The sequence below is a fragment of the Cetorhinus maximus genome, chromosome 12 (genome assembly GCF_964194155.1).
Source record: "Cetorhinus maximus chromosome 12, sCetMax3.hap1.1, whole genome shotgun sequence".
Taxonomy (NCBI): domain Eukaryota; kingdom Metazoa; phylum Chordata; class Chondrichthyes; order Lamniformes; family Cetorhinidae; genus Cetorhinus; species Cetorhinus maximus.
In genome coordinates, this window is record NC_135890.1 from 96,748,424 (window position 1) to 96,764,240 (window position 15,817).

General features: G+C 40.2%; 1 protein-coding gene across 2 annotated transcripts in view; it reads left to right on the plus strand.

Moving 5' to 3' along the window:
* The window catches only part of anapc5 (anaphase promoting complex subunit 5), a 47,597-nt gene that overhangs the window by 17,827 nt on the left and 13,953 nt on the right, over positions 1-15,817 (plus strand). For both annotated transcript variants that reach the window (XM_078554165.1, XM_078554166.1), the window contains 7 exons: positions 9-90; positions 270-362; positions 901-1,082; positions 1,721-1,856; positions 4,145-4,219; positions 5,564-5,685; positions 10,196-10,303. In XM_078554165.1, coding sequence (XP_078410291.1) covers positions 9-90; positions 270-362; positions 901-1,082; positions 1,721-1,856; positions 4,145-4,219; positions 5,564-5,685; positions 10,196-10,303 — 798 coding nt within the window. The remainder of the gene's footprint in view (positions 1-8; positions 91-269; positions 363-900; positions 1,083-1,720; positions 1,857-4,144; positions 4,220-5,563; positions 5,686-10,195; positions 10,304-15,817) is intronic.

Sequence of the window (15,817 nt, forward strand, 5' to 3'; positions counted from 1 at the left end):
TTCTGTAGTGAGCAGGCCCAGTTTGCTTTACAGGAAGCTATTCGTATTGCACAAGAATCCAGTGACCATGTTTGTTTACAGCACTGCTTGGTAAGGCGGGGAGAAGAAAAATATTGTTTTTCTATAGTCTGTAATTTAGTCTCCCCATTTTTCAATTCTTAGTAATGCATTTCTACTGGTTTGCTACAAAAAGTGACTTTAAATTCTAATATTTTAATTTTTATGTACATTCTTCTAAATTCATCATGCTATTGCTGCTTTGTTTCTAGAGTTGGCTTTACATACTGGAGCAGATGAAGGGATCTGATAATGCAGTTCTCGTTGAACATTCTGTGAAAAAGGCTGGGCAGCTTGGCTTACCTGTGAGTAATTTTCCTTTTTAGAACTAGATACTATTTAATATTTTATAAAATTTATGCTTAATTTTTATAATTCTAGAGGAAAGTTAATAAAATTACCACAATTTTCTAACTTAGACTATATTCAGAAATGTTTCTTAAAATGTATTTGTAGTCCTTTAAGTAGAAAACTGACATACAGTTCGAATAAGAAAGCTAAAGTCAAATTTGAAGTATTGCTGCAGTATGATAATGTAATGGTTTTTGTGCTGGACTAGCAAACCCAGAAGTCGTGAGTTCATATTTTACCACTAAACCTTCAATTTACTAAATCTGATAATTGTAGCTTAACAAATACCCAAGTGGTTCACTGCTGTCCTTCAGGGAAGGGAATCTAGCACTTCCATCTGGTCTTGCCAACAGGTGACTCCTGCTGCCTTCATCCCTTCTGGATAGTTAGGCATTGACAACAAATGCTGCCTTGTCGGTGTTTTACCACATTGCAAAGACAACAAAAATGATACTCCCATTCAGTTAATAACTAACTGTTCTTGTTTTGTAGTATCTGGCTTCTCTGGGCATCCAATCACTGGTACAACAAAGGACCTTTTCTGGAAGGTCAGCCAACAAGTTAATGGATGCCATGAAGGACTCTGACATGTTGCACTGGAAACATGGGCTTTCAGAGCTTATTGATGTAAGCATAGCGCAGAAAACGGCAATTTGGAAAATGTATGGACAAAGGTACATAATAGCTTATTTAATTTTTTATTTACTCATGGTGCACAGTTTATTGTGGGCATTTTGATACCTAGGTGTAAAATTAATTGTGTGTATTCATTTTTCCATTATATCTCGCATTATTCCACAACTGAGAACGGGCAAATAATGAGCTAGTCCATATCCAATTTTGTTACTTTCTGCTAAGTTTCCAATACCATACAGTGACAGCTTTTCAAAAAAAATTCTAAAATATAATCATCATCCCTCAATGATTAGGAATGAATCTGACTTCATTTCAGTGCCTTCCTATCACTAACAGAGATTATGAGCCTATATACTCTGGAACCGTATGCAAGAGGATATCCTTTTCTCTTAAGCCTGGGCAGTGATCATTAGCAAGCTAATTTTGTCAGAGGGAAGGGAAAGGGACATCACAATGGAACCTGAACACTGTTCTTCCCCTCCTGTTTTTGAGTCCAATGGTGATTCACCATAGGAAGTTGGTGCCAAGTTTGCAACCTGGTTCTGATGTTGCCTTGTTCTATATACCTTAATGACATAGATTAGATTTACCTACTACATGAAATTTCAAAGGTGCTTGTCATGATTTCTAATAAATCACAGCGCTAATGTTTAGTGCTTCATTTTTATCATTGTAGCACAATGGCACTGCAGCAAACACAGCTTCTTCTGTACATGCACAGTCTGGAGTCTGTAAACATGGATATCCATCAAAATAACACTGAGGCAATGGCTGTAGTACTGTGTCACCTGGCAGAACTTCATGCAGAACAGGTAAGTCAGCTTTGTGCTTTTGTCTTGTCTGTCCTTTTCTCCTGCAGGCATTACACCTTGATGAGATACAGCTCTGTGGGTGGTTGGTGTCTGATGATACCTCACCCAAGTGACCACTCTGTTAACAAGACATTTTACCACAAGGGACTTTGTAGTTCAACCCAAACCTGTCTTCATATGCCCACTTCAGCAGAGTTCATTGGATAGTAATTAGGAACAAGGGATCTTGGCTTTTACCTTTTGCCCAAGATGTGCTGAGGGTAATCATTGTGCCCAAACACTGCATCTTAGCTGAGATTAGCTTACCCTGCACAAACCAGGGGTCAGGTCTCACATTTTCTTGTCTGTCTTGCGCAGTTATTTAGGGCAGTCAAGTGAGCCAAGAGCGTACCAGCCAGCTATTTAGAAGAACATTGCTTGAAGTATTTTTATTAAAACAGGCCTGTGATTTTCCTAACATTATAGTGTAATTAGGAAATTGGAATCATGTCACATGGTTAAAGTAGTAATTTTGTGGTCACTTAGTTTCTTAAAAGAGTAAGCTCCCTGAGTGGGGGGAGAAATTGTTCCTTGTGCCTGGTTTTTGGACGTAAAATGGATATTGTGGGGTACCAATTTCAGGGCACAATCTCCCAATTTAGGTCCCTTTTCCACCCCCTACCTGAACCCTGTCAGTTTCCAAAATCAGGGGTCTAATGCATGTTTCAAGACACTGATGAAGAATTGGATGAATGCTGCACAGAGCATGTTTCTCTGGGTCTGTGGCCTAACCAGTAGTATAGCAGCAGGCTAATCAGAAATAAATCTATGGCCGATTTCTCCATCTCGCTAGTGAAGAGAGAAGTGAGGCTTCCTCTCAGTGTCCCTCGACAGTGGTGCAGGTGAGATTTGGAACTCGGCAAAATGGCCTTAAACCTGCCTCATCACTCTGCTACCCCTGTTACATGTTTTTAGAGCAACTGAAACGTTGTAAGCCTGTATGATCTAGAAAGTCTTACAATATGAAAAAATGAATAACAACTTAAATTCTGCACTTCACAATATAATGTAGGAACTCGGCAGCATTCAAAATTGTGAACACCTTCGGTCTGTCCGCAAGCATTACCCAAACCTCCCTGTCACTTGCCATTTCAACACTCCACCCTGCTCTCATGCCCACATGTCCGTCCTTGGCTTGCTGCATTGTTCCAGTGAAGCTCAACGCAAACTGGAGGAACAGCACCTCATCTTCCGACTAGGCACTTCACAGCCTTCCGGACTGAATATTGAGTTCAACAATTTTAGATCATGAACTCTCTCCTCCATCCCCACCCCCTTTCCGATTCCCCCCCCCCCCCACTTTTTTTTCCAATAATTTATATCGATTTTTCTTTTCCCACCTACTTCCATTATTTTTAAATGTATTTCCATCCATTGTTTTATCTCTACCTTTTAGCCTTTTTTGATTCCTTCACCCCACCCCACCCCCACTAGGGCTATCTGTACCTTGCTTGTCCTGCTTTCTACCCTTAATTAGCACATTCCTTAGATAATATCACCACCTTCAACACCTCTTTGTTCTTTTGTCTGTGACATCTTTTGGTTATCTCCACCTATCACTGGCCCTCTATCCAGCTCTACTTGTCCCAACCCCCCCCTTAAACCAGCTTATATTTCACCTCTCTTCTATTTTTACTTAGTTCTGTTGAAGGGTCATTTGGACTCGAAACGCTAACTGTGCTCCTCTCTGCAGATGCTGCCAGACCTGCTGAGTTTTTCCAGGTATTTTTGTTTTTGAAAAGGATTTTTTGTTTTGATAAAGCAAGTTCCATATAAGATTTATGTGGGTTATTTGGCCAAGAGCAGTTCCTAAACTAGACCATGAGAGGGAGCTAATGAAGCCATGATGGAGATGGCCATAACTCTGGACGTTTTTAGGAGTTTGCCTCCATGTTATTAATCAACTCTTTAACACTTCTCAAACTAGTAATCCTTTCCAAACCAACTGAAGTGTATCAATGAAAATTGAATTAGTCATATGGCCTTTGTTTCTAAAAAGGCAATCATAATAATTAGACTCCATCTTGTGGTGAAGCAAAATTCCTTAAATAATTTTTTGTCAAAATATCAGCAACTGAGCATATTGAACTCCACTAAATATAAAGCAACAAGAATTTAGTTCGCTTTTTAAAAATTGATTCACATATCCAAAAGGGACCCAAGCAACAGAAATGCTATCACAATTGAATGCTAAATGCATTCTTGATTGTGATTGTTAACATAAATTCTGTGTATTTTTGGACTTGTAGGGCTATTACTCAGCTGCTTCCGAAATCCTGAAGCATTTAAAAGATCGTTTTCCTCCCCACAGCCAGCATGCAAAGGTACGTTGATAATTGTGCTTGCAGTAATATTTGGACAGTGTTTAATTTTCAAAATTATTACTGTCACTTAACAGAAGGTATAACCATTCTTCAAAACAGGTACACATTATTTTTACTGCACTGGATTCAAAATGAATTACATGTCTGAAAGTGCTTACTTTGTTTTCTTGCTGTAGGGATATTGGGAAGAAAGGATTAATGCCTCAACAGTAACCTTTACTTTGAATTAGGGGAGCTGCAAGTATAGAAGGATAGACAGTGTTGTCCTTAAACTGCCATGAAAACTGCAGTTTCTATAAATTCTGGAGACAGATGATCTGCATGATAAGTAATCCTTTGGCTTTCTAACGACCATAAAAAGCTCCTGCTTCTGTTTCAGCCATCACTGCAGAGCTCCTATTGGACTCAGTGGAAGTAGACTGTGAACTGGAGAACCAACTAGCTTCACCAGTTTAATGGGATGTAGGTTTGTTACCCTGGTCTGCTACATTGCTAAGTTCCTTGCCTGAGATGAAAGAAAAGCAAAGGCCATAAATCTCCTTTCAAGGAAAGAGGGAGGCTGAAGGGGGAGTCATACTGTTAAACCAGATTCTGTCCATGCCTAGAATTCACATGCATGCACTTCTAGCATGGGTTTATGATTAAGAACATCAGCCTGACCTATTTATATTTCTTGTTTTTCCGATGTGACTACTTGGATTTCAAAGAGCAAACAATTGCAACCCTAGTTTAGTTCTTTGTTATGAATTACCTATTTCAGTGTGTTTGATCTCAAGGAATTCTTTGCTAGGTGATGATTACCAGACTCTTCCCAAATTTATTGAAAGGAACTGCTGAAAATTCAAGCCTTATTATTTTGTCAGAGATTTTGCATTGAGTTTGGCAAACATTGTACCGCTAGATTTTTATTCTGTGTTTTTTCTGCCTCTGTGCAATGATGTCGCTTGAAAATATGTTTTTGAAATGCTAAGGAACATAGGGTTGCAGCCCATGTAGGCTTCAGTGACATTGCTGTGGGAAAAGAATAATTCTTGGTTCTTATCTCATTATCCCATTCATGTTATACATTTAAGTTCGGTGGAGATATGGGTCCTTTTATAGGGACTGCCTTTCAACTGTGAACACAAATATTAGGAGAAAACCAGAACAGTAATACACACTACAGGAAATCTCATTGTAGCTTACTGAGTATGTACAATGAATTAATATAAATTGCCTCAAGATTTAAAGTTACTAATTAATTGCTATCTTAGTACCAAAAAAGCATACAATAGTGTTATCCCAACATTCATCTGCAGCTCTGTATGGTTCTGTGCTAATAATCACTTTCTCTCTGCCTAAAAGCTCTGGATGCTGTTTGACCAAAATATACAGTTTAATCGAGCAATGAGTGATGGGAAATATCATATAGCTGACTCCCTAGTCCCTGGAATAGCAGCACTTAATGGGCCAGAAGGACTGTATAGGTAAGTGCAAGGAATATTTCTCAGAAAAAGTTTTCTGCATCTAAAAGGCTTTAGAAGTTTAGAACTCTCTTCTGCAAACAGCAGTTGATGCTAGGTCAATTGTTAATTTGAAATCTCAGATCGATACAAATTTGTTCACCAAAGGTATAAAGAAATGTGGGACGAAGGCAGGTATATGGAGTTTGGTCACAGATCAGCCATGATCCCATTGAATGGTGAAACAGGCTTGGCCTACTCTTGTTCCTATGTTCCTATAGCATGGATGTCCCAGCCTCATGTCAAAATGTTCCACTTTCAGCAATAAATAAGTTGCATAGCTTTAATGTTTTTGGATAAAAACTAATTAAAGAAACTTGATTATAGAGTGGAATTTTCGTAAATTGAATGATCTGGCAAACCTTTCGAATCCGAGTTTAGCTGATTTGATTAGTTTTCTTGAATTGGGAAAGACAACGGTGTGTCTCCTGCCAACGCAATATGGCCGTCTGCGCATAGGTCCATGCAGACGTCACTCTGCTGCACCCAAAACATTTATGCAGGTCTTAATGTCTTCAGTTTTTTAATATTTTACAACTACCAATGAATGGCAGAAAAATGATCAAATAATTACATTTTCACTAACAATGTTCAAACAGCATGGGCATCAAACAATTGCTGCACTTTCACCAACACTGGATTGGCTCCCCCTCCTAATATTTTAATTATATTGACTAATTGTCAAAGAGCCATCATTAACACTTCACAAAAGAGACAAGAAAGATATTGCCGATGCTGCAACTCAGAAACAGAAAACTTTGGAGGCATTCAATGTAAGATGCCATCTGATTGTCTCCAAGATTTTCTGTTCATTAGTTTGCTGCTTTAAATTATCGACTTTACTTCTGCATTAAAATGATACAAAAGTTTATTTTTTCTTTGACATTGAATGAATTTCAATCTAGCAGTGTCAGGTCTATGAAATCTTTTTCTGCTGCCAGTCTGATACAATGTGCTGTGTGAGTTTATAAAACAGTAAACATGGTGGAGAAACAGTAGAACTACGCATGTGCAGCGTTGGCAGAAAACACCGCCCAAAAACAAACCTGGCCTGTTTCTCTTGTGCTACCTTTTTAAATAAAATGGTTTTCCACAATAAAAATTTAGAAAATCTCATGGCTAGTTTTTGAAAATATTGTATTTACAGGGTTTTTGGAAGCTTTGTTTTTTTGTCAGTGTACTGAAGAGGAGGTTGCAATGATTGACATCACTGGGGAAATACCTGCTCCATAACCTTAGTGCCAGTGGGTTAGTTTCTTGAGCTTCGGTAACTGATACATGTTTGCTAATAGATTACATGCACCTAGTTCGAGTGAGCTGATCTTACACTTTCCATTTGAATTTACAGATTACTATCTGTGTGTCTATCTCTCCATCACTGTCCACTTTAAATGCGTTACTACCTTATTGGCTCAAATTTTATATTCATAGAATGTTACTGTTCAAAAGCTTCACAATCTTCTAATTAAAATTATAACTAAAAGCTACTAAATACTTTGGACAAGAGAAAATCAGTATGCAAAGTCTGCCAATAAAAGGGAGAAGAAGCACAGTTAATTAAATTACTCAAAATAGTTTTTGAAAAGATTCCCCCTCCATCTCACCATTTTCTCCAACTTGACAGGTTAAAAAATATCATTTATAACGTAAAAAATGTAAAAATAGAATTAGTATATTTGACTCATTTACAGACTTCTCTAGTTCTTATCCTTAATGCACCCAAGGAGCCTGAATTTCTGTGGAGTGGCAGTCAGGGTCGGATTGCAGTTCTGCTCCTAGTTACTTACCTGGAAATCCAGCCACTCCTTTCCCACCCAGCCTTCTGACTCAGGCCAGGTGAGAGTATGTAGGGCACTGCACTCCTGAGGCCTTCGGTCAAGGGCTGGAGAGTCGCAAGGAAGGAAGCCGCCCCCTTTTTTATGGCACTAGCTGCCATAAAGCAGGTGCAGCCACTTTCAGAAGCCAGGGAGAAAGTAGCTTTGTAAGGTAAGTGGGTCAGTGGGGGGTGTCCCATGGAGGTGGGGGGCGGCTTCTTTGTTAGGGGTGAGGGGGGGTTCAGTACTATAATTACCCAGGAGTTAGAAATGGTTTTAATTATTCTAACTTTTCCTGGGTAACTATTACTGTAAGACAGTCAGAATCAGCCGCAGCTTGCGATTTAAATTGTACTTTCAAATGGTTCCGATTGCAGGGCAATTGCCCAACAGAAGTTTGAATTTCCCAGGCAATTGCCAGGCAGTCCTTACTTGGGGACTTCCGGGGGTGGTTCCCCAGCGCATATTTGGGGTACCCTCAACAGTCATGATGCCCAGAAGCTCGCAAGTTACATGACATTAAATTTCATCCCCTGAGCTTCGGGCACTTAAGCTTCAATGTTTCAATGCAATACTAATGTTGATGCATGTGGTGCAATTACTTGTACCCTGGCACAGCCCTGAATGATATCGTGGCAGGTCAACTGTTTTAATTTATAAACAAGCATGTCCCAAACAATACAACACCACTACCATTCTCCCACCTATCTCAGTCCTTCCCAGACCAATCTGACCTGGAAGCCAGAACTCCCTCCCCCTACCCCCTCCCCTAGCATTGCTGCATTTCTGCTCAACAAACCTGCCCTTTAGAACCATCTTAATTTGCTCTGATCCCAGCTTGGATGTCTGCAATATGTTCACAATTTCCAAGCATGTATCAAATGGCTTATCCGTGTAAATATAAATATAAGCTTTCTAACTTTGATTCCAAGTCATTTAAAACAAAAAGCAAATAATCTGTACAATAAGCTTTTCAGGTAAGGTCTCGCATTTTGTTTTCAGCTGCTTATATTTTTAGTTCAGAGAGGGCATTAGTGATGGATAACTAGCCAAACAAACAAAGAGAAAGGCACCGCTGCACTTAGCTTTATTTTTCTAGGATTCAAAAATTGTTACTCTTTATACACATGCTTAGAATTTAAATGTAATGGATATTAATAGAACATTATAATTTCTCTGACTGACCAGCAACCTATAGGAAATGTACTAGTAAAGTACTGCTGCGTGAATGACCCCTTGACCATCATATAATCACATTGGCCAGAATTTTTAGCTCAGCGGTTGGGCACGCGCCCGACCCAACTGAGCGTGAAATGATGTGCAATGACGTTGGCCGAGTGTGCCGACGTCATTGCGCAGTCATGCGATAGTTCGGTCGGCGGGCACGCGCCAGAGCCGGCAGCGTGCCCACCAACAATTAAGAGGCCTACTGACGCCATTAAGTTATCAATTGTCCTGAATTTTCACTGCCCGTTCAACCTAACGGTTGACGGGTAGGCGAAAAGGCCAAGCGGCCTTTGCATTCTTTGGAAACCTCATCCACGAGTGGGATGAGGTTTCCAAAAGCAAATACAAATGAAATAAAAACTTTAATTTTTAATATTAATTTTTTTCTGCTGTTTAATAATTTTTTTCAATGTATTCTTTATTTCCCGGAGGCAGCTTCGTGCCTCCAGGAGATTATTCAGCGCTCTTTCATGCGCATGCATGAAGTGCGCTCTAAGCCTGCTCACCCTCCCCCCGCCTGCATAGGCAGCGCTCAGCGCTGCTGCTCATGTAATAAGCCAGGCGGGCCTTCATTGGCCCGCCAGCGTGAAATCATGGTGCACTGTGGATTGTGGTCGGCTTCTGGACTGCAGCTGCCAATCCCGCGTGCCAAGGACAAAATTCTGCCCATTATAGCTGATACAAATGTCTGTCCTGTTTATGAAGTTTGCCTCAACTCGATATTCTTCTATCTGATTGGCCTGAATGAAAATATGTTAATTTTAACTTGATTGTACCTAAATTTCTTTTAACTTGATTGTACCTAAATTTCTTAGAAAGAAGATGATGAAAAATTTGCTCAAGAAAATTTTTGAAAAAATATCATTGCCATTTTTCTTCTAAGATATATGCAGGTTTAAAAAAATATAATTTACAATCTAACCTGTGGAAAAAAATATGTAACTTACGCATAATATTGTCCAACTCCCGTTAGAGATTCCTGTAACTTTCATCCTGAAGTTTTGGGATCTTAAACTTGAGTTTATTAGCCACTCCAACTGGCGCACATTGCTCCTGGCCTATGTTCATCTGTTCCAGCCCACCTAGATGCTTGTCATCCTGTTGTATATCCTGGGCTTTAAGAAAAAAGGTAAAATTGAGTATGAAAGTAATTGTTGAATTTAATCGCCAAAAACTGATAAAAATACCAGAATGATTTGGAATAAAATTTGATGCATTCATTCACCCTAAACCAGTGTCACTGATAATGCATTGTCAGTTGCATAGCATTAAACATACTTTCATAAAATAAAATATTCTCCAACCCACTGTGATACCATAGGAAATTCGTTGAATTAATTAAAATGGACAGTATTCTAATGGAATGTTTGCATCAGATGTCACATGGCACCATCTTGTAGCACTCACTTGCTTCTCTTTTATGTTCCCCAAAGGAAAGCACTTGTGTTGAAAGCACAGAATCAGATCACAGAATCCTACAGACTTCTACAAAAGTTGTTGGTTCATTGTCAGAAAAAAAAGTCTACGGAAATGTTGATAAAGTAAGTTGGAAAGGAATACACATGTGAATGATTATAAATGATGATAAACACTAGGGACTGAATTTTCATTTGGGGACGGGAATCTGAAATGGGTTCTAGTTCCAGATCCTGACCTTGCAAGGCATGTTATAGACACACCCACCACGACTTTGAAAGGTGAAGGCAATTAAAGGCAGGGATGGTTAGCAAGCACCCCATGCTGCGGGGCCAATGGGATGCCCTTCAGCACTCGCAGATCAGCAGCCCCTTTGGTCGAGCTGCTGGAGACAGTGAGGCGTACAGCCAGATAAGTTTTCTTGATTATTAAAACATAGCCCAGGCTATTGTGGGTTGCCCACGTTGCCAACTGGAAATCCCAGTCCACATGGGAATTGCTCCTTAATAGACCCCTTAATTAAATCAATTTGTCAACTTACCTGGCCGCTTCAAAAATGGGTCAGGATCTTGGCAGGAAACCAGCACGATGGTTGGTGATGCCAAATTGTGGGCCGCATTCTTTCAGACTCTGACCTCGATTGAAAATTTAGCCCTCGGTATCACCACAGAGCAAGTTCGAGTAACATTTCATTGTGATAAAACAGTACATTCTCTTTTGTAGATTTCTGAGTCTTTCTGAAGAATTTTGTGAGTCTGTGGTAAAAATTCATGACTGCAACTAAAACCTTTTAGATTAACATTCTTAGGTACACAATTTATAAGGAACAGCTTGTTTGGTGATACTCTTCAAGTTTTATTTTGTGCATTTAAAAAAAATAAAAGCTGGAAGCAGTATCACAATTGCAAATGATAATGCTCGAATACAAAGCAAACAACCAAAAGAAGTCTAAAAATGAGACTTTTCAACTGACAAGTTTAACACAAAATTCTAATTGATTCAAGTCAAACTGACTAGTAGAACAAAAAATAAAGAAAAAATATTAAATGATATGGAAGATAGCAGTTGTCAATGTACAACTTAAGAAGGGTTATAGGTGCGCAATAAACTGAAGGGAGATGAATACTGAAACCCGGTATACTCGCTACCAATTCAAAACTTTTAATTTAGGTAACAAAGTGCAGCCATCCAGAACATCACTGTACAAATATCCTAAATAAGCAAGCCATTTTATCAACCTTTATTAAGGAAACCCAGCAGGGATTTTGTAAAGGCAAATGGTGTTTAACTAACTTGATTGAGTTTTTTGAGGTAGCAGTGTTTGTTAATGAGGGTAATGTGGTTGATGTGGTATACATGGACTTCCAGAAGATGTTTGATAAGTCCCACATAATAGTGTCAGAAAAATTGAAGCCCATGGGATAAAGGGGACAGTGGTGGCATGGTTATGAAGTTGGCTGCATGACAGGAAATATTGGCGAATGATTGTTTTTCGGACTGGAGGAAAATATATAGTGAGATTCCTTAGAACCACTGCTTTCCTTCATACTTAGACTTGGGTGTACAGGGCACAATTTCAAAATTTGCAGATGAAACAAAGCTTGGAAATATTATGAACCGTGAGGAGGATACTATTAGACTTCAAAAAGACATGGACAGGGTAGTGGAATGGGCAGACTCGTAGCAGATCAAATTTAATGCAGAGAAATGTGCAGTGATACATTTTGATAGGAAGAATGAGGCAAGTCAATATAAACTAAAAACTAAAGGGTACAATTCTTGAGGAAGTGCAGGAATAGTGAGACCGTGGGTCTATGCGCACAAATCATTGGAGGTGGCAGGGTGGATTCAGAAAGTGGTTAAAAAGGCATATGAGATCCTTGGCTTTATAATGGGCCATAGAGTACAAAAGCAATTAAGTTATGATGACGTTTATGAAACACTGGGTTGGCCTCAACTGGAGTATTGTGTCCAATTCTGGGCACCACACTTTAGAAAGGGTGTGAAATCTTTAGTGAAGGTGCAAAAAAGATTTATGAGAATGGTTCCAGGGATGAGGGACTTCAATTACAAGATTACAAATTGTAGAAGTTGGGGCTTTTCTCCTTGGAGAAGAGAAGGTTGAGTGGAGATGTGATGGAGTTCAAAATCATAAAGGTTCAACACAAGAGTAGATAAAGAGAAACTGTTCGCTTTAGCAGATGGTTTGGGAATCAGAGGATACAGATTTAGGTGATATGAGGAAAAGAAATTTACGCAGCGACTTGTTAGAATCTGGAATATGCTCCCTGAGAGGGTGGTGGCGGCGGATTCAATTATGGCTTTCAAAAGAGAATTTGGATAAGCAACTGAAGATTTAAAAAAAAAAAGCATTGCAGGTTTACAGGGTAAGGGCAAGGCCGTGGGACTAGCCAAACAGCACTTGAAGTTGTACATTGACAACTGCATGGACTGAACAGGCCAAATGGTTACAGCACAGAAGGAGGTGATTCTATGATGCTATGTGGGCCATGGGAGCTATGTCCAGCATACCCTCACCTGACTTCCACACACAAGCACTTCTAACAGGGTACTGCAGCAGGAACTCTGCTTGACTTTAGCCATCCTAATTTAACACACTTGAAGCCAGTTGTAGCACCTTAACTGCTGTTTTGAAAAGAGCCAAATTTAGCACAAGCCAGGCAATATACCTGGAACTCTCTTCATCTGTATGGTTTGGCTTCTCCCTGCAGTAAACATTTGAGCCCAGGGGACTATTAGTGTGGATAAAATTGATCAGGACTTTGCTATAGATATCTCTGACAAATCACAGATAATTATCGTTGAGGATGTCCATTTGTCCCGTTTTGGTTCTCCCATCCAGAAAGACCCTACATGTCCCCCCACTCCTTCTCCATTGTAGGCTTTAATTTGTTCCCAAAAAGATTCTAGCATTTTTTGCATTGATTACTCTACCTGGAAGTCCATTCCATGTGCTCATCAGTGTTTGTGTCAAAAGGAGTTTCCTGATACCTGTTGGACTGCTTTCTTATTCTAATACATTTAGTTTCTTTAAACACCAGAACATACACACTCCAGTTGTAGTGATGCAGGATCAAGCCTTTATTGAGACATCATACCTCACAATTCAGTTACGTGTGCTCAGGTCTTTATTGACATCATACCTCACAATCCAACATTCACACTTCACAATTCCAGAATGAGCGCAGCATACAAAGCCTTACTCACACTTCCTATACTAATTCAACCTTTATCCTTTAGGGGAGATGATGGCTTAGTGGTATTGTCGCTGGACTAAACATCCAGAGACTGAGGGTAATGCTCTGGGGACCCGGGTTCAAATCCCACCACCAATTCGAATTCAGTAAAATCTGGAATTAAAAGTCCAATGACGATTATTGTCACTAATGTCCTTTAGGAAGGAAATATGGTTGACTCTTAAAAATGGCATTGACAATGGCAATCGCAGCCCTGTCGACCATGCAAAGTCCTAGGGGCTAGTGCCAAAATTGGGAGAGCCGTCTCACGGACTAGTCAAGCAACAGCCTGACATAGTCATCCTCACTGAGTCATACCTTACAAATAATGTCCCAGATTCCACCATCACCATCCACCAGCAGGACAGACCCAGCAGAGGTGGCGGCACAATGGTATACAGTCGGGAGGGAGTTGCCCTGGGATTCCTCAACATCGACACCGGACCCCATGAAGTCTCATAGCATTAGGTCAAACATGGGCAAGGAACCTCCTGCTGATTACCATGTACCGCCCTCCCTCAGCTGATGAATCAGTGCTCCTCCATGTTGAGGAAGCACTGAGGGCAGCAAGGGCACAGAACGTTCTCTGGGTGGGAGACTTCAATGTCTATCACCAAGAGTGGCTCGGTAGCACCACTACTGATTGAGCTGGCTGAGTCCTAGACTGGCTCTGTGGCAGGTGGTGAGGGAACCAACAAGAGGGAAAAACACTCCTCACCAACCTGCCTGCCACATCTGTCCATGACAGTATCGGTAGGAGTGACTACCATCATCTTAGAGACAAAATTCACATTGATCCTCCATCGTGTTGTGTGGCACTACCACCGTTCTAAATGGGGTAGATTTCGAACAGATCCAGCGACTCAAGACTGGGCATCCATGAGATGCTGTGTCACTCACCATCCTGATTTGGAAATATATCGCCGTTCCTTCGCTGTAGCTGGGTCAAAATCCTGGAATTCCCTTCCTAATAGCACTGTGGGTGTACCTACACCACATGAACTGCAGCGGTTCAAGAAGGCAGCTCACCACCACCTTCTCAAGGGCAACTAGGGATGGGCAATAAATGCTGATCCCACAGACAGCCCAGGACATTGTTCTCACAAAATCAATCTTAAATTTACTCCAGCACAACTTTTCCATAGTTACAATCATCTAAATGTAATCAGAATCAATTGGTAAGAGTTTATCCATGGGATTGTTCATGGGATGTGGGCATCGCTGGCTAGGCCAACATTTATTACCCACCCATCATTCAGAGGGCATTTAAGAGTCAACCACATTTGAGTCACATGTAGGCCAGGTAAGGACGTCAGATTTCCTTCCCCAAAGGGCATTAGTGAACCACATAGGTTTTTCCTATCGGCAATGGTTTCATCACACTTTTAATTCCAGATTTTTATTGAATTCTAATTTCACCACCTGTCGTGGTGGGATTCGAATCCAGGTCCCCAGGGCATTACCCTCGGTCTCTCAAACACTAGTCCAGTGACAATACCACTATGCAACTGCCTCCCTAAGGGATGGATCCATAAAGGATGAATAAAGCATGTTACTGAATCAGACAACTAATTTCTCAAGTTTTCTAACTTGATGTCACAGTAATGTGTACTACATCTTGCTGTTGGGAGATGCCAAGGCCAGGTTCTCTCATTAACCAAATTATAGAGTGCTATAACAAATTGCTTGCCTACCTTTTGGGTTGAGTAATGCTGAAGGATATTAAAGACAGCAGAAGTGAAATAAGACTAAAGGGCAATCCCATAGCATAAGCGAAAGAAAGGCAACATTTAAGATAAAGATGTCACAACTTGGTGATCAAACGTACTGCAGATCAAGTGCTTTAAGTGGAGATAGCGGTGAAATAAATGGGCTGCAGTTTAGATGTAAAAGCTCTTCCTAGTGTCCAACTTGTAGCATCATTTTCAGAAAACTGAAAGCTTGTTGCCTGTCACACAACTGAGATCTATTTGGAAAGGAAGGAAATCTTGAAATTATCTTCTTCATCAAAAAACATTTTTAAAAAATCAAGTTGTGACATTACAGGAAGATCGTGAGTTGATTGACTGGTGAATATTGTAGCTTTGATCCCCTTTATTAGTACATTAAATTTATAACGTATCTAGTTAAATTCCACAACATAACTATGGATAATTGTTGAGTAATATTTTTAAACTTGAGACTTAATTAGTGAAATAAATCAAAATAGAGATGGTAGGGCAGGTGATGTGTTGCAGCAATAATATGTGGGAGCTGGCGGACACTTACATGATCCGTGTCAACCACGTGCGGCAAGTGTCTGCAGCTTGAGGAACTTTGGCTCAGAGTTGATGAGCTGGAGTCGAGCACTGCAGTGCATCAGGAAGGTCACCTGAACACTTT